General features: G+C 38.7%; 2 protein-coding genes across 5 annotated transcripts in view; one reads left to right on the forward strand and one right to left on the reverse strand.

The window, feature by feature from the left end:
- On the reverse strand, positions 1–13,787 carry phf1 (PHD finger protein 1). 4 transcript variants are annotated; one of them, XR_013787385.1, is made up of 16 exons: positions 10,115–10,549; positions 9,614–9,692; positions 9,380–9,461; positions 8,357–8,443; positions 8,106–8,200; positions 7,525–7,673; positions 6,666–6,761; positions 6,509–6,577; positions 6,296–6,419; positions 5,592–5,659; positions 5,132–5,263; positions 4,404–4,482; positions 2,357–2,472; positions 2,157–2,240; positions 927–1,876; positions 1–759 (listed from the first exon to the last, which is right to left on the reverse strand). XR_013787385.1 is itself a non-coding variant. In XM_079469523.1 (15 exons), exons 2-15 carry the CDS (start codon positions 9,689–9,691, stop codon positions 1,627–1,629), a joined length of 1,509 nt encoding a protein of 502 aa, XP_079325649.1. In that variant the 5' UTR covers position 9,692; positions 10,115–10,457; the 3' UTR covers positions 1–1,626. The 4 variants fall into 4 exon arrangements, 3 of the variants coding, with proteins under 3 accessions (XP_079325649.1, XP_079325650.1, XP_079325648.1); XM_079469523.1 differs by having other exon boundaries at positions 1–1,876; positions 10,115–10,457; XM_079469524.1 differs by lacking the exon at positions 10,115–10,549 and adding an exon at positions 13,672–13,787 and having other exon boundaries at positions 7–1,876.
- The window catches only part of rgl2 (ral guanine nucleotide dissociation stimulator-like 2), a 22,061-nt gene continuing 11,910 nt past the window's right edge, over positions 12,845–22,995 (forward strand). The window contains exons 1-2 of the mRNA XM_079469520.1: positions 12,845–13,014; positions 13,736–13,904. Of these exons, the coding sequence (XP_079325646.1) occupies positions 13,746–13,904 (159 nt within the window). The 5' untranslated portion in view covers positions 12,845–13,014; positions 13,736–13,745. The remainder of the gene's footprint in view (positions 13,015–13,735; positions 13,905–22,995) is intronic.

The raw sequence follows: 22,995 nt of genomic DNA on the forward strand, positions 1-22,995 counted from the left end.
ATACAACACAATGGTATATTTATTCTCCGTTTACATTTTAAACCTAGATTACATACAGTAAAAACATAATCTGACAGAAACCTCAAAGAATACATCAAATTAAACGTTGACTCGACCATTAAAAAAGACTACAGTCTGCTAATTCTCGTGTCACCCTGACATGAAATCTATGACCTAACAAGCACATACCATGAATAAAAAACACACTATACATTCATTATCATTCACGGATGAAATGAGCTTCACACACGGACCGACTGCCCTACGTTTCTATCCAGGTAGAATGATGTGCATGTGTATTCTGTATTGGAGATGGTCTGGACCTGATCATTTATTATCATAAATACAAATAACTCCAGGTGCCTTTGTTGTCATTGTCATGAAAATGGTGCCGCTATCATCACTTGATTAATACAGAGTAGCCTAAATCTCGTAGTTTAATTCTCTGAGCTCCTAATGCAGATCATAAAGTTTAAGTAGGTCTTAGATTTAAGCACCTTTGCAAGGCGGTTGTGTTTTATCGATAAACATAATCCACAATTTTTCAGGTGCATATTTTGTGGCTTGATCATAATCTGTTTATTTTAAATGTACAGACAACAATTAGGGAAGTAAATTAGATTTTGAACAGATCCTAAATTCTGATTGGACAATCTGCCGTTCACACTATTGTTGCTTGGCAACAATAAATAGCATATAGTTAGACTGTATGAATTGTTTATTCCATTAAATAATAATAAATAACTGTTTATCATATTTCTGTTGCAGAAAAAAAGCATTAATTCATTAAAGGATGTGCATTACCGTGATTTTTCCACAATTCTGGGTGTTTTAGACAGTGTTTGAGTGACATGTGCTGCAAGAATTCAAGTCATTATCATCTCAAATTATTTTTTTATCTCTATTCAATCTTTAATTATGTCAACGTCTTGTTTGTCACCCATCGATTCACCCAAAAATGAAAATTATTTATTCACCCTTATAACTCTTTCTTCTAGTACACAGAAGAAGATATTTTGAGTGGTCCATACAATAGGAGTCAATGGGATCCAATGTTGTTTGGTTACCATCATTCTTCAAAATATCTTCTTTTGTATTCTGCAGAAAAAAAACAAGTCATACAGGTTTGAAATGACACGAGGGTGAATCAAGGATGTAAGAACTATTCCTTTAAGAGATTTTTAAATACGGACTCATTTTCTTTGTTTGAATATTACAATTATTGGTGTCACCACGCTTTTCCTGAAATTGTACATTGTTAGACTGCTTTGCGTACATGAACAACATGATGCCGATGAGTAACTTATGCGTTACAAACCATGATAATAAAATTCAAGGCATTCTAAAGGCGTTTCTAACAGTATTCAAAATATAGGAAACACTGTAAAAGGAAAAAGAGATTTAACAGTATAATCTCAGAGCGAAGCCGGCGTGCAGCTCAACCTGGATATGCTTGACGTCGTCATCCTCCGCTGTTGCTCTCACGCCGACCGCTGAACACCCACCTGCTCAGCGATGCTTTAACACCTCTGCCCGTAACCATGCAAACCCTAATGATAACTCTAGCCCTTTCCTCTATGTACAGCCTCTCTCTGTGTGTCACGCACACTCCTTTGCTCATCTTTCTCAATACACGCTCACGTTTCCCCACTCCACGAGATACTGGACTTTTCCTTCTGCCGTTACACGTCTGGCCAGGATCCTGACGCCATCATTCCCCCCCCAACCCATCGGCGTGGGACCCACAGTGCCGGGGTAGGGTGGCACGTCACGCAGGAAAAGAGAAGGACAGCTTTCAAAACGCTGCCCGGGAGGGTGAGCCGAGGAAAGGGAGTACGGAAGGCAGGGGGATGGAAGTCGACAGGGGTCTTCTGCACTGTATAGAACAAATACACATATATTACTGCATGACAGTTATTGGCAAAATGTTGAATTGGTGGTTCAGCATGTAAAATGACATTTTCTTTTCATAATTTACTCACACTCATGTCATTCCAAACCTGTCTGACTTTCTTTCTTTTACAGAACACAAAAGAAGATATTTTGAAGAATGTTGGTCTCCAAAAAACACTGGTCCCCATTAATCTTCTTTTGTGTTTTTTGTGTGAATTGTTCGTTTAAAAAAACGGATTTAAAGGTGTTTTTATTGTACAGACCTGTAATGATGCAGAGTTCTAGAAAGGTCCTGAGATCCATTGTATGAAGGGTGGTAGAGGGCAAACATTCTCTTGGGAGGTGAACTGTAACACGTTAATATTGTTAGCTTGCAAACACAAAGCTAGAAGATCTTACAGGCATCCGTTCTTTAAAATAAATAAAGTTTAATGCAGATGGCATGTAAGGTTTCTCAACTGACCCCAAGGCCATCTCCTCCTCTGGTTTTCTGTGGTTGTACAGGCTCGGCCCGTCTACACAACCATGGAAACATGGCACCAGGTCGATTGAGTTTGTCGGAACCGCTGGTGGACAAGCCTGAAAAAGACAAGATCAACTGGTAAGATAACGTGGGCAGGACATTCCTAAAAAAATTCACAGACTGGGACAGACTCAAGTTTGGAGCGATACGAGAGGGGGATAAATATAGACTCATTTTTGGGTGAGCTATCACCCTTAAAGTCACCATGAAATCAAACAGGAACATTCTAAGTACACCGTGAAAATTCTTTCATCATTTACTCATCCTCTCACATTTTAAACTTGGATGACTTTCTTTGTTCTGCAGAACACAAAAGAAGATATTTTCAACAAGAACAGCGTTGGGCTCCGTTGACTTGCATTGATTTGAGTCCATACAATAAAAGTTAATGGGGAACAATTGTTTTTTTGGTTACCAACATTCTTAAAAATATCTTCTTTTGTGTTTTTTGCAGAACAAAGAAAGTCATACAGGTTTAAAATGACAAGAAGGTAAGTAAACAGATTTTCATTTTGAGGTGAACTACTCCTTTAAGACAGAACAAAGTACTACAGTTGTCACTGTCTGACAAACGACCCGTGCGAAAATAAGGCACAAGGCTGTAAGATACGAGATGACTTTAATGCGATTTTACAGATGATAAGAACAGGAAGTTCATTCTCACCTCGATGAAGACTGCGAATGCCATAAATGCTGATGTTCATTTATAAATAAACGCCTGCGGTCTTCTAACAATTATTATAATGGAGACGCCTTTCAAAACGGGAAGGTTCCTTGTTCATAAGTGCTGAAAATTGCGCAGAAGAATTACACTTTCGAATTATTTTAGGTGATTGAATGGTCTTAAAAGTGGTGGATCTCGTGCAATACGGCACAACGGGACAAAGACATCAGTGCAGATATAATAACCACACTATAGTGATAAGCGTTTTTGCATAGGGTGAAGAGAGTATTGAAACTGTATGTTATACTTCATATTTCATATTTATGCTATATTCGTTTTTTTTGAGTGCTATACTTGTATTGTTCGTTAACACATGTCCTGTTTGTTTCTATGCTTTCTAAGGAAACTTTAAAGATAAAGTTGATGCAAAAAATTTTATAATTGTGCAATAAAACAGAATTTTCTTTTTGGTAAAAAAGGGAAAGTTGTTTTTAACAGTGCAACAGTGTAACAATATTTGGGGATGTTTTATGCAAAGTTGCATCCTGTTGATGCATCGTGCCAAGAGGGCATTATTTACATAGACATGTTTTTCTGCTGCCTTGACCCTTAAAATCTAAATAATGCCGGACTGTTAATGTACCACCTGGAGTCTAAACTCGAATCAACAGCAAAGTGCAACAAGTCACAGGCGGACAAACTTTCCGCTATTTTCTTAAGATAACTGATAGTTCTTTAAGGGGTGTACGTTTTTGGAGGATCTATTGACAGAAATGCAATATAATATACATAACTATGTGTTCAGAGGTGTATAAATACCTTACAAAATTAAGCGTTATGTTTTTATTACCTTTGAATGAGCAATTTCTATCTTCATACACAGCAGGTTGCATTGCATGGAATTCTTCGTGTATTTTCTACAGTAGCCCTGAACGGACAAACTGCTCTCCATAACGTGTTTCATAAAAAATCTCTTTTTAGCAAAGAAGCGAAAATGTGACAACATCTTAGTGCCGTGTCAGCCACCGTAGTGCTTCAAAAGGTAGGGGGGTGAAGTGAGCTGTTAGTTGCAGATGGCAACCTCACCACTAGAAGCCGCTAGATTTAATACACTTGACCTTTGAAAGGAATGCAAATCACTTTGTTTCTATTCATCCACACATTATGGCTACTTGCAAAGAAATATATACCCAGCAGTGTGGAATTTACTATAGAGGAGAAAAGCTAAATTCAGTGAATGAGAAGAACTCATTGCTGATGGAGGAACGCTTGACCGCTGTCACACATCTTTTGATACCTACTGGTGACAGAAGCCACACTGACCTGTGTCTCTATGACCCGGCGCTTTGATTTACGGCCCTCCGGACCCCCCGCTCTTCGCTGGCAGGGCAACGACGTGGGGCTGAAACGAAGACAATAGACTTTAATGTCATGTGTATACACTATATGGACAAAAGTACTGAGACGCCCCCGTCTTTGTCAATGTCATCTGTTCCACCAATTCCGATCAAATGTAAACATTCCAAAACAAATAATAATGCTTTCCCCAAAACCATATTCATCATTTTGTTGTTTCCATCTTTGCTGCAATCGTTTTCGACTCGTTCCGAAACGACTGTTCATTTTGTTAATGTATTATACAGTACGTATTCATTTTATCACCATAAAAAGCAAGTATCATAAAAGTCTTTGTTTAATTGTAATCTTGTCTTTTGGCACAGGTCTCGTGTTTTTTTCATGTTGCTTGGTCAGGCACATTCTTATTTTAATTGAACAAAACAAATAAAAAAAAAGCACCAACGGACCACACAAAAATCTGTTCCCACAGCATCTTACACCGCATCCGGTCGCGGCTGGTTAGGACAAAACCTCTGATTAACATTGTAAAGATGCCTTTTATCGCGTGTCGCAGCGACACGTCGCGTTTGGTGTTACAGTGTCAAACGATGTTGAATATGAATATATTTTCTTTTATAACACCTTTAGGATGAGTAAATGATGACAGATGCTTTTTCGTGAATAAATTAAAAAGCTGTGGCTCTTTCTCTGACCTTTTCCTGTGAGTGATGCTGATAGGCTGTTCGGCGATGTAAGGGGATTGGTCCGATGACAGAGGGGGAGGAGCCCGCACATGAAGACCAAAGAGACATTTCTTTTTCTTTATTTCCTTCCCAGAGACGAACCTACACGACAGATCAACATCTCAAACGGATTGGTGTTATGCTGCAATATTCCACATTTGTTTGCTCTTTGACAGATTTCATGCGTGTCTTGGTACATGTGACAACTAAAATACACAATTCTGTTAACTGTAAACTGTGACATGAAAATGGAACCGGGCTTAAAACCCTTCATTTAAAAGAGAGAACCATCAAAATACCATTCACAGAAATATCATAGGAGGAATACAGAATGTTATGGTATTGCAAATTGTAATGGTGTTATATATGGCTGCCACATAGAAATCAAGCAGAACGGCAGTTTTCATAACAAACATAATCCGTTTCTCACCTGTCTTTGTGGGAATTTAATGCGTTGAGCAGGTTTTGGCAACGGTCCTGCCTTAGTGTGTCTGATAGCTGAGAGACCAAAATACAGAAGCAGTATGTTAAACTGTATTTGAAAAGTATACGCAGTGACCGCAAACTGTACCATAAAATTAAAAATACAGTAGAGATTCAATGTACTTTTCTACATTGATGCTTTTGCAGAGATACGATTCTCCACTGATAAATAAACGATGTATAAGAATTAAAAGAAAATATGTTTTGTTTAACAATATAAACATTTGAAATTGTGTTTAAAAAACATATGTAATTTCAATTTAAAGTCGTGTCACACACCACCAGGGGGCACTACTTCTATCACTGTTGGCTTGAACCCTATTTAGCTTGTCAATGTACATGCCTTATAGTGCACACTTAATTGGTGAACTTCAAAAAATATAAATAACAAAAATATACATTTTCCAAACACTTTTATTCAACTTTCCCCCCTTTTCTACTCTTCTCCAACCACCTGGCTACATGCTGGCACGTTACACCCAATCTTGTTCACAATCTAGTCCATTTCCAACAGATCAAGACTAATGGTACATTTTCCTCATTAAGTTACCCATTTTGGTTTAAAATACGACAGATTATGGAGGTAAACAGCGTTTCGTGTTGACTTTAAAACAAGCTCTATTGGTGCAATTGACTGGAAGACTTTCATACCGTGCCGAGAAGCAAAGAATCCCAGTTTTCATTTGTAAAAGCCATGATTTCATGATCGAAATCAAAATACTTTCTCTTGCAGCACAGGGAGAGATGATACAGCACCAAATGAGCCAAATCTGCCCTGTGTTACGACAAAATGGGCATCATCAGACATTATATTCACTTCTTCCCGTCAGTTATTTGGTTTGTATTCTGCCATCACGTTCTTACCAGGTCATTGGAAGCCTCTGAATGGTCTCCGGACCGTTTGTGCACACCGAGCACTGGAACTGATAAAAACTGATAGGTGAAGGAGATAGACGGACAAAAAGGTTTAGACAGAATGAACTTAGCAACAGCATGCGCTTAACAACCGTGTCGACCTCACCGGTCTCCATAAAGAAGAGGTTTGCTCAGGCACTGAGTGCATGCTTCATGAAACCACTGCCCACAGCTCTCGCACTGCAACATCTTCAGATTCCACCTGACGAACACAACAGGCTTCTGTTAAGATGCACACGCTCGCAATGCGAAACACAAAAGTGCTCTTGTTAGTTCAAATACGTGGCATGTTGCGATCATAGACATTATTCCATCACCAATCCAAACAATGAAAATCATGTTAACATACAGCCACGAAAAAAAGACCATTTCAAAATTAATTTACTATACATAGGCATGTTTAGGTCAAATAATACTTTTTGTTTCATTCTGTGAGCTACTTACAATATTTCTACCAAATAAAATTTTTTTGTGTTTTTATTTTGCATTTATTTGCATAAAAAGTATTTTTTCAGACCTCAAATACGTACAAAAAATTCAAATAATGTGACCTTATATGGGGGTCAAAATTGCAAAGCTTCAAATGACTTTTAATGTGAAGCGCAATGACACATTTTTGAGAAATATTTTATATATTTCATATTTTGAACTTATTAACCGATCGATACATCCCATATCTATGGCAGCATACAGTACAGTTTTAGCGCACGTTTAAATACGGCCGTAAGTTCTTGATCGACTTTTGCTTTTTGAAGTGTTGCCATGTTGAACCCTGTATAAAAAAAGCACGACGGCATTTTACCATAAAACTAATTGTGTGCGTTCAACTGAAGAACAGAATTCACAGATATGCCGTGACAAGAGGGTGAGTTTATTATGAGAGACTATTCCTTTAAAAATACTTATACTATTCAATACACAAGTATAGTCAGAAAGCAGATGAGAATGGTAAGAGTTGGACTCACTCTCCCGGTCCAGCGCAATAACAGTAACACTGCTGCTGATTGGTCAAATGTTGCGGGTCCCAGTCTAAAGATGACAGCTGATAGGGCAGCCTCACTTTCATGATCTGCATGAGTCGTGCGAAGCGTCCTCTTTTTAATGCACCCCCTCTCTAGGAAGAAAACACAGCCCATCATTACAGTGCATCACAACCGCACACGCTCCTGTCATGCAAGCACGTTTGCAAACTACGTTTTCGTCTGAAGATTGTATTCGGAGAAGAGCGTTTGAAGGAAAGTCATTAACATTTCCTGCTGGGAGGGGAAGGTGGATATGATTTTATCTTCAAATCAGCATGTCAGGCCTGTGAAATGAGCGTGCTGACAGATGGATTAAAGCGCAGGCCCATTTAACGTGACTCGACCGGCACCTGCTGAGTGCTGCAATGCAATAAATAGGCAGTGGAGCGCAGTTAGGCATGGACACCCCTTGCATCTCCGTGGAAAATGAATGCTTTGCGTTTGGTTGCGTGTGATTCGAAATACATCCAAAATGGCAACGTTCTACTTGATTTCAAATGCAGCGTTTCGTCATTTCGCCAAACCTTTGTTGCTACGGCAAACACACACTGGCGACATATCCAGCTGTTGGGTTCGATGTCGGGGTCGATGGGGGGCGTGTGGCATTCCGGATGATAACCTGTAACATATATAAATACGGACAAAACAATACAGTATTTAGTACTGTACATAAATATTTATAAATAATAAACGAAAACATTTAGAAATGTTTATAAATATTCAACATGCAACTATGCAAACATTTGAGCTTTTTTAAGTTCATTTGCTGAATTACCGTGACGACATTTGAGGCAGTTTACAAGAGGTTCTTTGAGAGGCGGAGCATCACAGATACAGCATACTTCCTCTCCTTTTGAAGAGACTGACAAGAAACAACACTTCAGATGTGACAGAGCTTAAAGGGACAGTTCACGCAAAATGAAAATTCTGTCTTCGGTACTCCCCCTCGTTGTTCTGATGGACACAGAGAAAGATATTTGGAAGGATGCTTGTAACCACACAGTTCTCGGCCACCAAAAATGACAATGGTAGTCAAAAGCGCTGCAGAACTGTTTGCTTTCCAACATTCTTCAAAATATATTTTGTGTTCGAAAAAACAAAGAAATGTATAAAGCAATATTTCCCTACTATTTTCTACTACTAATGGGCCTGACTCATATTTTGGGTGAACTGTCTATATCTATTATATCCCCATATTTTACATTAATGCAGTTGGCGGAGGGTTTTATCTAATGCCATTTACATTCAAGCTACATTTTTTCAGTTATATTCAGTATATTCAAACCTAAAGGTGCAATGTGAAACAGCTCTTCAGGTGTTATATATTTTAACCATTCAGGCAGAAAGGTTTGCATGGCAACGTGAAGCACACCGCACTGTGTGTTTTAACATCCAGACGGGCCCAATACAGCAACTTGAACTTGATGACTAATGTAAGTTGGAGGTGAGTCTGACACTCGACTTAACGTGTGAATAATTCTCTTTTGGTGGTAGTGACAGTTTTGTCCACCGACAGTATTTCCTTCACAATTCAGCACATTTCCACACAAACTTCTTAATGCATTCATGGAAAATATTTTGGTATCATGGTTGGTATACCGTCTGATTTGAAAACTGTATAATAATGTAATAATGAAATAAATAATTACCAAAAATGTAAGGTTTTATTATGCAAGCTATATTGTGAACGTTCTGCTTATTTTGCTTCGGGTGCGCGGAATAACTTGAACATTCATTTAATGTGGATTGCAGAGTAACCTGGACATTGGTTTTATTTACTTTCTGAGGACTGACTTACAGGAGTGGATGTCTTTCCTGAGGACCCAGAATTCAGAGTTATCTTCAAATCTGACCAAACAGCTCTGCTTCACGCTGTCTACCTGCAAAACAGGCGCACTTTCATCAGCAGATTAACGTGAGCACAAGTCAGTACAAAACTTTAAAAAAAGAAGAAAACCATTCTGTTCTCCTCCTGGCTCAGTCTCTCTCTCTCTCTCTTTCTCTCTACCAAGCAAACTTGGAGGAAACTTACTCGTTTCACATTTCCAAGGTACAAAAGTCCATCGCTCCATCTGGCTAAAACATCTTCTCCTTCACTAACTCCCCCCATCCTGAAGAAAAAGAGGACAAAAACATGTCAAAAAAACATTCTGTGCAATTAGTGAATCGGTAAAACGTGTCTCCGTCCGTGCAAACAGCAGCCCGAGGGTTAAAATCCGTGCATAGCGACGGTGCACAGTACAGTGTAAAAGATGAAGAGTCAATGCACACTGCAATGCCACACATGATCAAAAACACTGGATGCCTTATGCAACAGACCATAATATATGCAGATGATAGAACAATGCGTGGTTGTGAACTATTACCAACAAGACCGAAGCATTGATTTACGTGCGAAATGCATGCAAAGGTTTTCTCAAATCGATGCACACAAAACTCATACGTTCCGACATGTACGATGGCATGCACATGCACACATCAATTAATAGGCATGACAGATCATATATGGAAAAAGCAAAGAGCGCGGATGCACCTGTGTTGAAGTCTTTCGCTCTGTTTGGGTCACAGGGACTACGGGGAGAGATTTCAGCCGCACATGAAACGTCTGATGCCCGGTGTTTTGCGTCTTAATCACTGTCCCGAATAATCGGCGCGTTTGGAGAGTGGCGGTAGATCAAACGCGCGTCACTCAATCCGTCAGTGCGCAACCGTCTATCCGTCCGTCTATCCCTGCGTCTGTCTTCAGCTTCATGTCCCCGATCTTTTCCCGTTTCTTTATCGAAGTCGATAAACGTGTTTGTCAGGAAAGCAGCATCAGCATCAACCCGAGCAGGACGCCATCATCATCTCTGCCTCGCTCTCCTCCGACTTGTTGTGACGCAGACATAAAACACAGGCAGATGGAGAGGGAGGGAGATCCGGAGAACACCTTCGCATCTGTACGACTGACCGACATCTCACACGGATGCGCGACCGGCTCGAACCCCGGAACGACCGAACGCCCTGCGCGCAACGGGTCGCGCCCAACGCGCTGCGCGCACTCGGCGACTCATTAGGAAAAGTTTGGGACTGTCCTAATTAGTCCGGTAGAGGTGCGCTTTGCTGGACTTTCTGGAGAAAGTTTCAAAATGCCCTTGGGCACCGGGAAAACATGTGCTTATCCCTAATATGTATTGTTTCTCGTTTAGAAGACACAAATAATACAAAAAATTGTGCAAGTTGACACCTGCGTCTTATTATAAGGTTTTTGACATCATTTATATTCAAAACTGTCACATTTAATGCGCACTTGTTTAAGATCATATTTGTTTTTTTATAAATCTTAAAAACTTTTTATGTTTTGAAAAATAAAGCTTTAAAAAGGTCATTTGGCTAGAAAATATATTCCGAAAGTTGACATTGTCTCTAAGAGAACCCATATTTATGTGCATTGCATTTGGTTACACATTAGAGTATTGTATTTTTTTTAAGCTTCTCAGAATAAACTAGGCCTAATATTTGATGTAAAATAATTACGGTCGGATACATTCATTCAACTAAACCGAAAATATTATAAAATCCTACTAAACAAACAAAGCACTGATATATCAAACGCAATACACACAATAGCAGGAATGTTCAAAATGGCCCCTGGCGTGTCTTTGAAAAACAGTTCTCCACAAAGTCCAGCAGAGGACGCACAACGCCCAAACTGGAACTATACACTAGTGGCAAACAAACAAGCTTAATGAGAACTTTATTCAGAAGATTATTGCAAATTCTTTGTAATTCTGTGCGTCTTCGGACGCAAATAAAGATTCTGTGGGCTGTAAACATTTGAGATTTTATAATGACACGCCATTGAATAGAGCAGGCTTATAGATCTTGAAAGAGCAGATCAATTATTCATAGGAGGCAAACCACTATTTTAATTAGTCCAATCCGAAGACTTGGATACGCATATCACAAATGCTTTTATTCACCATAACAACCTTTTAATAAACCCAACAATCTCCCTCAGGCATATCAGGCTAATGCTTATACAGAGGTGAAGAGCTATTACATAACCGATACAGCTTTTGACTTTATGACAGATAGTGTCATAAAAAAACATAGATTTCAAAAGGCTTTAACTTTAAACCCACAGTGGACATCGGGTGATTCTAAACTGACAAAATCTCAGATCGTGGTGAAGATGCTTCCTGTTGGTTTATTTTGATTAGAAGATAATATATAACAGACAGTTGTATTTTGTTTATTTTGAGGATGAAACGGATACAATCATTTGTTTAGACGCAATCTGTCTGTCTCATTATTTTTTGTGTTGGATTGCCTGCAAGGCCCTGCCATAAAAATATAGCAAGGTCAGAGCTGAGTCCACATCTGGCCACTGTTCAAGGATTAGCTCGAAATAATCACCCTGCTAAGAATTGCCCTGCCATTCAAAAACATAAATCATTTACATCAAACTCTTCAACGGCACTAGCCACTTAAAATTCAGGCTGCGAAACAACACAGAGTAATAAAAAACAACCTTGAAGATGCGAGAAGGTACAAACGCACACGTTCTTCCAGCTATTCAAGTGGGCGCTTCCTGACATTTATTGCTAATAAATCAAACCATTTATAATTGGGTTGTAGTTAGATAAAGAAGACATTCACTATATTTGGTCAAACAGTGTTAGAATACAAATTCAATGACTTTAGAAGTATAAATAGTCCTGCAGTGCTAAAAAGAAATGTTGAAATGTAAACATAATTTTAAAGGGATTGTTCAGCTTATGTCAGTCCCAACCTACAGTATGACTTTCTTCGGCAGAACACAAAAGATATTTTGAAGAATGTTGTGCCCCCACTGACTTCCATGTTTCGACACAAAACCACAAAGACATTTCTCTTTACTATGTTGTCATGATCACATAATGTAAAACATTGTTCAAAATACTATAGATAAAGCACAGCATACCGCAACACTGATACATCAACAACAACAGACCAACCCAAAACCTTAAAATAGCTACAGCTTAAAGCATTTTAAGGAAGTGAATAAAGACTTAAGTTACTCTTCCACTCATTTCTTATTTTCAAGACTTTAAAATGGTCACATGTGCTTTAGAAATGTATTCAACTTGACATTAAATAAAAGATCCATAATGAGGCATGATGAATAGTTCATACTCGCAATGCACACACTGTATATCAATCGCCCCGTGCGTCAAGCCAATAGTCAAACGCGCTGAATCTGACAGCAGGAACTGCGCGCAGTGCGCCGCCTGCGCGATGCGCGTCACCAGCGCAGATCGCACAAACGCGCTCAGCTCGCTCGCTGTCTTCATCGGGCCGATAAGCGTTGACGGGCGAAGCCGGAGGGAAGAGATATGACGGAACAGAAACTGTGACTTCCGAGGAATATAACCGCAGGGGCGCATCGACATGATAGTCGTTTCGTAACAGGTACTGTGCGCTTTGCTCCGACGTAGTCGCCAAATGTATCAGCCTGTATTTCTGATTACGAATGTTCGTTTTCACACGAGAGCTATTGCAAACAAGTTATGCGAAGAAGAATAAAAGTGACATAATGCGTGTATTGCGTTGGGTAGCATTGCTGGTATTAATGCGAGATGATATGCTTGAATATGCTTTTGGATACCTTCCAGTTCACCAAACAGAAAATAACACAGTTGAGCTAGTTTCATTACGTACACGGGGTTAGGATCAGATGAAAAGAAGCTTTATTTGACTCTTTGGCATGACCCAATTCAGCCCTGCCAGCGGCTGGTTTTTGCGCACTAACGCTCAATAATAAATGTTTATCCCTGACCAGTGAATAGACATATTCATAAAAGCAACCGTGTGTCCAAAACTATGTCGGCTATAAAGAGTAGAGCTTGTTTATGAACTTTAGCTCATTTAAAAGCTTTAAAAGTTTTGAGTTGTTGTTATTTTGTAACATTAGACAAGAGTTTTGTGTTGAGGTTTCTCCATCCTCTCTTCCTGAAAAAACAGATCTATATCAACAGGCTAATGTAAATAAATACCAGTGAGAGGCAGGAGAGGGAGGGGCCACCATTCAAATGCGAAGTTGTCTTTTGGCAAAGACAATTCATCTACCAGCACGTATGACTCCCTGTTGAGCTGTTAGTTCATGTCCAAATGGCTTCTGTTTTTGGCACAGGAACGCCGTCATGTTCCCCAGTAGTATGAAAACATCTGGTGTGGAGCTGCCAGGAGTGGGTTCGAGGGATGTGCCCCTCATTGGATATCGACCCCTACAGCCAGGACCCAACGGCCCTTCTGATCAGCTCTGGAGTGAGAATGAAAACAGAGAGGCGGATCCAATGCAGGTCAGACACTTGTGACACAATTCTCATAGTGCATATGAATTTACTCATCACGATCATGACACGTATTCTAAAAACTGTACTTGTGAGCCTTATGTTAAACTATTTTGGTAACATTATCATGACCTACTTTTGTTTTCTGCCCTGTATTGCATTGTTGTGTTACAAATTTACAACAAACTAAATGTTTTTGGAGGATCTATTGACTGAACTGCAATTTAACAAACATAACTAATCTATATAGAGGTGTATAAAGAGCTTACATAATGAAGCGTTATGTTTTTAATTTCTTACAATGAGCTATTTCTATCTACATAGAACGCAGGTTCCATTGGATGGAATTCACAATGTTGTTTCTACAGTAGCCCTAAACAGACAAACTGCTCTACAGAGCGTGTTGCGTAAATATGTTATTTCCTTCGGCAAAGAAGCGTAAACATCTTAGCCCTGTGTCAGCGGTAGTGCTTTGTTGGTTGCAATTCAAAACCTCACCCTTAGCTGCTGCTAAATTTCATACACTGGACCTATAAGTACGATATCACAACATTTCCGTCACTTTCGGGGACATTTACATCAGCTCTAGCTTTCAACAAAGTCCTTGTATATGAATACATTTGACAATAAATGCATTTTACCCCAAATATTTGGGGTTGTCATGCTCAATCTTTAGTTCAGGACATTCCCACGCAAACTTGAAACTTTAGTTTCACATACCAGCTCCTTTTTCACATTAGATCTCACTTGTGGATTAAAACTTGAAACAAGAGACTTGGTGTCGCATTGACACTACCACCTGGGGATTTAATCTGAAGAGTGAAGGCCTCGTCCTCATGAGAGAAATATCACCGAGCTGACACTGTAGCAAGAGTTGGATGGTTCTCAGAAGTGCTGCAGGCGTTTTGCAAGAAACAAGCTGCCAGTTTTAGTTTAAAGAGTCTATTACACAACAAAATATAGCAATATCAAGAGGCTAAGATGAAGATTTGAGTTTTGAGAGAAAGCTAAAATGTTGTGCTTTCTGGTTGACCTGGTTCGTGTTTGCTTTAGTTTTAAAAGTTTGTTTTTAGATGTGTCTTGGGCCGGTGAGTTTCTTGTCCCCACCTGGTGCTCTCAGATGTCCTGTGTTTATACCACTGATCTATATAAATGACTGGATTGCTCATGACATCATTACACCAAAGTTAACTCGCCGCCATGTTGGTATGCCCAAACATTCTGTTAAATCAACAGGGAGTTATCACGTATTAATGATAAAACAGTAACTTACCAGTCCCCGTTTTTATATCTAAAGTCTCACAGTACATTCTCACAACGCAAATGTCTTAGCCATGTAAATGGTTAATTATTTAAATCAACACTAGGGAGTTGTTAGATCTTAAAATAATCTCTCTAAAATTATTTTAGTGGTAGGACAACTCTTAACTGGACGGATTTTACGGCGGCTGCTACCTTAGCAGCCCTCTATCGGCTGAAATCACACTTGTAACTTTGGTGTGCGGGTAGGTTCACATAGCCCATTACCTGACGTAACGTTTTACTCGTAGCCTGGGTGAAGTTAGCCAATAGCTAACAATAAGACGAAACGATCTAGTTCAACGCAAGTCTCCAAACCATCAACATGGCAGAGCCAGCGAAAAAAATGAGTTGCAAAACGGATGGAGACCTTGCCTTCCTGCTACTGGATTAGAAAGTCTTTTATGTAAATGTTTTCTTACTGTCCTTAACTTTTGAGCTTATTAGTTATGAGGCTGTGCTCATGTTGTTTATTAGCGCACTAATGTCACTGGTTAACAATTTATAACTGTAAGGTAGACTACAGATAATGTAATGTTGCCAGGCTTATCGACAACGTTTGGGAACCATAAGCAAAGTTCTCTAGTGGTGCTGTAAAGTCAGGAATATTCCGTCATATTAGTTATAGAGTGAGTCATGTTCACTTTCATTACAGTAGCCTACATATCAGATCAGCAGACAAACGAGACACCTCAACATACGACACATGTGCTTATTCTGAAATCTAAATACAGATGAATACAGGCTGTAGACTATATGTTCTTTAAGTCATGAAGCTTTATTTCTAAAGATCTGCACGTGTGCCATTACAACAGTGTGCAATATCATACACATGACACATCGATTTCTATACGTCTCAATTCTGCCCAAAATAAACAAACATTGAAAAAAACATCAGAAGTTACCATTCATTTAAACACATGTGAACTAAAAACATATCCCACGCCTAATAAGCTGTAAAACAGGTTATTTTACATTTAGATTAAGTCATTTAGCAGATGCTTTTATTCAAAGCGACTTACAAAGAGATCAGGGAGCAATAAGCGATATGTCACACAGGAGCAATAATACAATAGGTGCTAATACAAAGTTACTAGTTTCAACTAGTTTTAGATCGTCATTTTGACTGTAAGTCAATGGCGCACTCTGTCAGTTGGGCATACCAAAATGGCGGCGCGAACGCTTCTGGTGGCTTCACCTCCTGTCGTTGGTTTAGAGTTTGCAAGGCGCAATCCAGTCATTTATATAGATCAGGGGTTTATACACATTCTGTTTTTACTTAAAATTCTGTCATCATTTAGGACCTGAACAAACTACATGAATAAACTTCCAACCCTAGTGTTGGAAAAAGAAGATTTCCAAATTGTCAACACCCGTTGCACAATAGGGCATGAAAATAGCCATGGGAAGCTGGTAGCTCTCATTAATTATTACTCCTCATGTTTTTTTAAACCCATGTATGAATCTTTCTTCTGTGGAACATGATAGAAGATATTTTGAGAAATGTTTTGTATCCATACAATGAAAGTCATTGTTTGGTTACCAACATTCTTTAAAATATCTTTTTTTGTGTTCTGACGGAGCAAGAAGGTCATACAGGGATGTTATGACATGAGAGTGAGTAACTAATAAAAAAAATGTTTTGGGTGAACTGTCCCTCCTGTTTCAACATCCTTGAGTGTTGACTAGAAACTGCTACACCAAGGTTGGATTAATTCAACACTTAAATTCCTCGCTCTAAAAACAGAAGGCCGTGTTTACCATAGTAACTTCCCTCCTGTTGAGGTCACGTGACCAGCTCACGTCCCTTTAGTAAATAATACAAGAGTCCACTATGAAACACATTGGCTCTTTTGTTGGGATTTGCTCGTGTGACACAAGCCGGGCCAGAGAAGACTCAACAGGAAACTAGATCTGACCAGCTTTTGATTCTTTAATGACTCCGACAGGATGTGTCGGACAAAACATATTTTTACCATGATCAGACCTTGGTTTTGTTATACGGTGTAAAGTCAAAAAGGGAGAGGGTGAAATGTTATGGGTGGAGAGGAGTGGTGGATAATAGTTTAGCTTAAAACAACCACTGCTGACGCAGTTTGTGTAAAGTGGGCCCAGTGTCCCCGTTTATACCTGCTATTAAGATTAATCTCAGGTTATCTAACAACACGTGTCTAGCTGAGACACACAAACGGATAGTCCAACCAAAAATACAAATTCTGTAAAAAAGTGCCTTTTCACATATTTCTGAACTTGGACGGCTGTTTAAAGCTGTTGACAGTTATTATGTATTAAGTTATTAGGCTGTAAAGCGCTATTTTTTAGGTCTGTATTACAAACTGCAAATAAACTCTCGCTTGTGTTAAAACAATGAAACGCGCACCGTCCTCGTGATCTGGCAGATGAATCCTTTTGGAATAAGGCCCATGCAAAACACTACGATTTTGCAATGGTTTTAATGCAAAAAGCAAATGGTCCACAATGGTATTTTAAGTCAAGTCAGCTTTATTTATATAGCGCTTTTTAAAATTTTCATTGTTACAAAGCAGTTGTACAAGAAAACATTGACTATAAGTAAAACATAAAAGGTTATGGAAGTCAAAACACAGGTCAAATATCAGACACACAATAAATTCCTATATGCAGTGTTAATTAAATAAGACTATCAAATTCTAGCAGCCCCCCCGGCCAGGCAAACAGTGCAAAACAGTATGCAAACTGTGGTGAGGAACCCAAAACTCCATTGGAGGAGAAAAAAAACCTCAGAGGGAGACCAGGCCTAACCAGGGGATTCCAGTTCCCCTCTGGCAAAAACTGCAGCCTCTGCACAAGCTCGACAGTGCGCGCACAACAAGGCAAAATAAAAAAAGTTAGATTTAAAATTATCATTAATAATCTAATAGCGATTTAAACTGACAGAGCGTGTCTGCCTCCCGGACATTGCAGGGAAGACTGTTCCAAAGTTTTGGCGCTAGATAGGAAAAGGATCTGCCGCCTGCACTTGATTTTGAAATTCTAGGTATTACCAACAGACCTGACACCTGAGAGCGTAGTGCACGTGATGGACTATAATACGTTAGAAGTTCTCTCAAGTAGTGAGGAGCTAAACCATGCAAGGCTTTATAGGTAATAAGCAAGATTTTAAAGTTTATGCGATGCTTTATAGGTAACCAGTGCAAGGTTGACAGAACCGGGCTAATATGCTCATACTTTTTTGTACGCGTAAGAACTCGAGCTGCCGCATTTTGGACCAGTTGGAGTTTTTGTAATAGGCCTGCAGGGCAACCACCAAATAGTGCATTACAGTAATCTAGTCTTGATGTCATAAAGGCATGTATAAGCTTCTCTGCATCTGATGGTGACAGCATATGACGTAATTTAGATATATTTTTAAGATGGAAAAACGCAATTTTACAGGTGTTGGCGACCTGGTTCTCAAATGACAGAGTACTATCGAATATAAAGCCAATATTCTTAGCTGAAGATGAGGGTTTTATGGAAGATCCATCAATAGTAAAGCAGTATTCTTGGTTGTTACGTAGGGCGGTTTTCGGTCCGATAAGTAACACTTCAGTTTTGTCCGAGTTCAGTAATAAAAAATTGCTAGTCATCCACTTTTTTATATCGACTATGCATTCCACTATTTGATGGGATTGCTGTGTCAATGAGGCTTCAAGGAAATATAGAGTTGCGTATCATCAGCATAACAGTGAAAGCTTACTCCGTGTCGCCTTATTATATCTCCTAGAGGTAGCATGTATAATGCGAAGAGCATAGGCCCTAAGACTGAGCCCTGTGGTACACCGTACTAGACATGCGATTTGCGTGATACCTCATTGTTTATTGCTACATATTGAAAACGGTCGCATAAATAAGATCTAAGCCATTTCAAAGCTATTTCCTTAATACCGACATCATTTTCGAGTCTATGTAGGAGCATGCTGTGGTGAATGGTGTCGAATGCAGCACTAAGATCTAGCAGCACCAATAAGGAGATACAACCTCGGTCGGACGCCATAAGCAGAACATTTGTAACTCTGATCAGAGCAGTCTCTGTACTGTGATGTGCTCTAAATCCAGACTGGAAATCTTCATTAATCTCATTCCTTTGGAGGAAGGAGCATATTTGAGTTGAGACTACTTTTTCCAGAACTTTAGATAAGAAAGGTAGATTCGAAATAGGTCTGTAGTTAACTAGTTCTCCAGGGTCCAGATGGGTTTTTGTGACAAGGGGCCTTATAACAGCCACCTTATATGCTTTAGGCACATGTCCTAATGTCAGAGATGAGTTAATAATGCTAAGTAGAGGATCTATAATTTCTGGGAGCATCTCTTTCAGTAGATTTGTAGGTATAGGGTCTAACATGAATGAAGTTGATTTAGATGTTCTAATGATTTTAGAGAGTTCATCGTGATCTATAGTAGAAAATAAACATAATTTCTCTTTAGAGGCGCTGTAGTTAGTCGTTTGTTCAGCGGGATTCACTTCTGGTTGCATAGTTATAATTTTTTCTCTAATATCTTGGATTTTATTTGTGAAATAGTTCATAAAATCATCACTGCTAAGCTGGTATACAGAATCAGAAGTAGCTGACGATTTATTTTTGGTTAATTTAGCCACTGTATCAAATAAAAACCTAGGGTTATGCTGGTTTTCTTCTATTAGTGATGAAAGGTAGGCAGATCTAGACATTTTTCGTGCCGCTTTCTTTAGAGCCTGAGTGTGTTCATTATTCCACGGTGTCGGTCTGTCATTTTTAATCTTCTTTAAGCGCAGAGGAGCAACTATGTCTAGCGTTTCCGAGAAGGTGGCATTAATATTTTCAATGGTAACCATTCATGTCTGTGATGGTTTCTTTTGTTTTTATTTTTTTTACTTTATTTATATAAACTATATCTAATATATTTTACACATTATCTTAGCTATCCTCGATGTACAGTTTTTCTTTAAATGGGTTTACACGGGGCCCGACCATGAAAAGGTTCAGAACCATTGCTGTAATAGGTGAGAGCGTAAAAAGAGGGGAGGGAAGGAAAAGCGAGAAGAGGTATTCATGGAGAGAGAACCAAACAATAGATCTCTGTAAATAGCTCCCTTGTGATGTATTTACGACGCATTTCAATGAGATCGCAGTCAACAGGGACATATCATGTGGTTTGCGAGGTAGCTGTATTGTGCATGTATGGGAGACTATTGTCCTCATACATCACAGCCCCAACCTTCATATGTATAAGACACATTCTTATGTGTACCATAATCATATTCACATTCAGAACGAGTCAGTACTAGATTGTAATATTGAATTTAATACAATAAGATGGTTTCGGTAACACATCTTAATTGGGGCATGAAATTCATTTCTGAACATTTCTCCCATATATGAACCGTATGGTTATTCATATTCATTATTTAATAGTCATCTACATCAGGTAGATTACATAATTAAAGATAGAAAATCTGGTGTGAAATCGATGGTAATATGTATAGTACAGTCAGAAAAAATGCCTGCATAATATACACACGGCATGAATATCTCACATTAACTTGATTTATGAATTATTTAAGTCGTGAGCAATAATAATTTGAGCTGGATCTCAGGCCCTAGAAGAAATATCATCACAGCTTTAAGACATTAATGTGTAGCTATTATCTTTGTTTGATACCATTTTTTTGGCTGTTAGCAATAATTTGAATTAAAATGAACTGGTACATATTTCATTATTATTGGAAACATGTTTATTTTTTAGTTAAATACATTACCCAGATCACAACTCAAGTAACCTACAGCTAAATGATTGTGTCGGTCTGTGTTTTTCTGTTTTCTACAGCAATATAAAGCTTAAATTTCAATTCACATCATAACATATTAGACAAATATATAGGGCGAATTCAGGTTGACTTTTTATAGAGACATTTTTTGAAGAAAAAAAATTCTTTACTATGATTAAACCAACTTAATGTTTTCCAGCTACACTCTTTCATCTTTACTAAGAGCTAAGGAGGATAGTAACACACAGGTGAATGTAGCAGATACTGTATTGTCTTAAATAGTAGTTCCCTTCACGTCTCCCCTGAGGCTGACGTTTATGAATACAGAGGCCAAAAGCGTTCAACTAAGACAGTGAGAGAATGGAGGGGGGAGGCAGGAAGGACAATATGGCATGACATTATGTCCTGTTTCCTGTGTTTGTCCACATTTATTCTGCACTTCCTGATATACTAGAACAGACATGGAAACCTTAGAGACACTCACAGACGCTTTAGCATACAGGGCAAAACTCAAAGTGTCCGAAAGTGCTCAAGAGTCTGAGGGAATTTCATAAGACCGAGGGCTGTCGGTGTGTATCATTTGAATTGAAGGTTAATTCCAGATTTGACTCAGAGAGGTTTGCTAACTGTGTTGACATGGAAAGGAGTTTTGCGTCTTGCATTATAACAACAAATGTAAGAACAGGACTTAAGCTATCGCACCTAATAAAACACAATAGTATACTATAGTATTTATACACTATACAATGTTCTAGTATTTAAAAAACATAGTTTGTTGGAATTTACTACAGTTTACATTTACTGTAGTAATAATATAGTATCATTTAGTATTTACTATAGTAGGGTGTAGCTGATTGAAGTATACTATGCGTTATAGTTACTAAACCAGTTTACCATAGAATTCTGAACTGTATTACCTATAGTATTTGCATATACTATAGTATTTATATACTATATTAAAATATAATACTATATTATGATATTTAAAGTTCAAAAACAATATAAAATGTTGGAATTTATAACGGATTAAATTAACATTTAATGTAGTAAATAATACAGCAACAACCCAGAACTTTAGCAATTGTACAGCATATAGCAACATGCTAACAGCTACTCCGACCCCTATTCGTTTGCGTATAAATGCCTTAGCAACCACCAAAAACACCCTAGCAACCGCATAGCAATGACTTGGCAACCACCCCACCATCGTAAAGCTTACAGGCAAAATTCAAAGTGTCCGAAAGTGAAAGAGTCTGAGGGAATTTCAGAAGACCGAGGGCTGTCAGAGTGTATCATTTGAATTGAAGGTTAATTCCAGATTTGACTGAGAGAGGTTTGCTAACAGTATCGACATGGAAAGGAACTTTGCATCTTGCATTGTAACAACAAATATAAAAACAGGACTAAAGCTATCCCACCTAGTAGATTGAAGTATACTATAGCAGTTATACTAGTTTACCGTAGTATTCTGTAATGTTTTGTAGTATTACCCGCAGTAAACACTTCAGTATACTATACTATTTATGTATAAACTATTATTTATACACTATATAATGTTCTGTTGGAGTTTACTACAGAACTTTTTAGCAATTTTACAGCATATAGCAACATGCTAACAACTACTCTGACCACTATTGATATGCACATAAATGCCTTAGCAACCACCAAAAACACCCTAGCAACCGCATAGCAATGATCTGGCAACCACCCCACCATCGTAAAGTTTTGTACAGGCAGGCACATCTCACATTTTCAAAATCAATAAACGCAGAGTGGAGGATTCATCACCACACGGACCCCCAAAGATTAATACGCAATACAGATAAGATTCCTCAGGATGGACCTCAGGGGGTTTGTGTAGACCCAGTTTCAATTCTGCTTAGGGTAATATTATTTGCCTCTGTGGCTCGTAGAGTCAGCTATTTTTACTTTCTGAAACGGAGGAACTCAGCTTTTTGGTCTAATATAAATATAACTACAGTAAGAGAAAGCAAACATCAGCAGCAGGTTAATGCACAGCACACTGTGCATACA

The sequence above is a fragment of the Barbatula barbatula genome (genome assembly GCF_947034865.1).
Source record: "Barbatula barbatula genome assembly, chromosome: 12".
Taxonomy (NCBI): domain Eukaryota; kingdom Metazoa; phylum Chordata; class Actinopteri; order Cypriniformes; family Nemacheilidae; genus Barbatula; species Barbatula barbatula.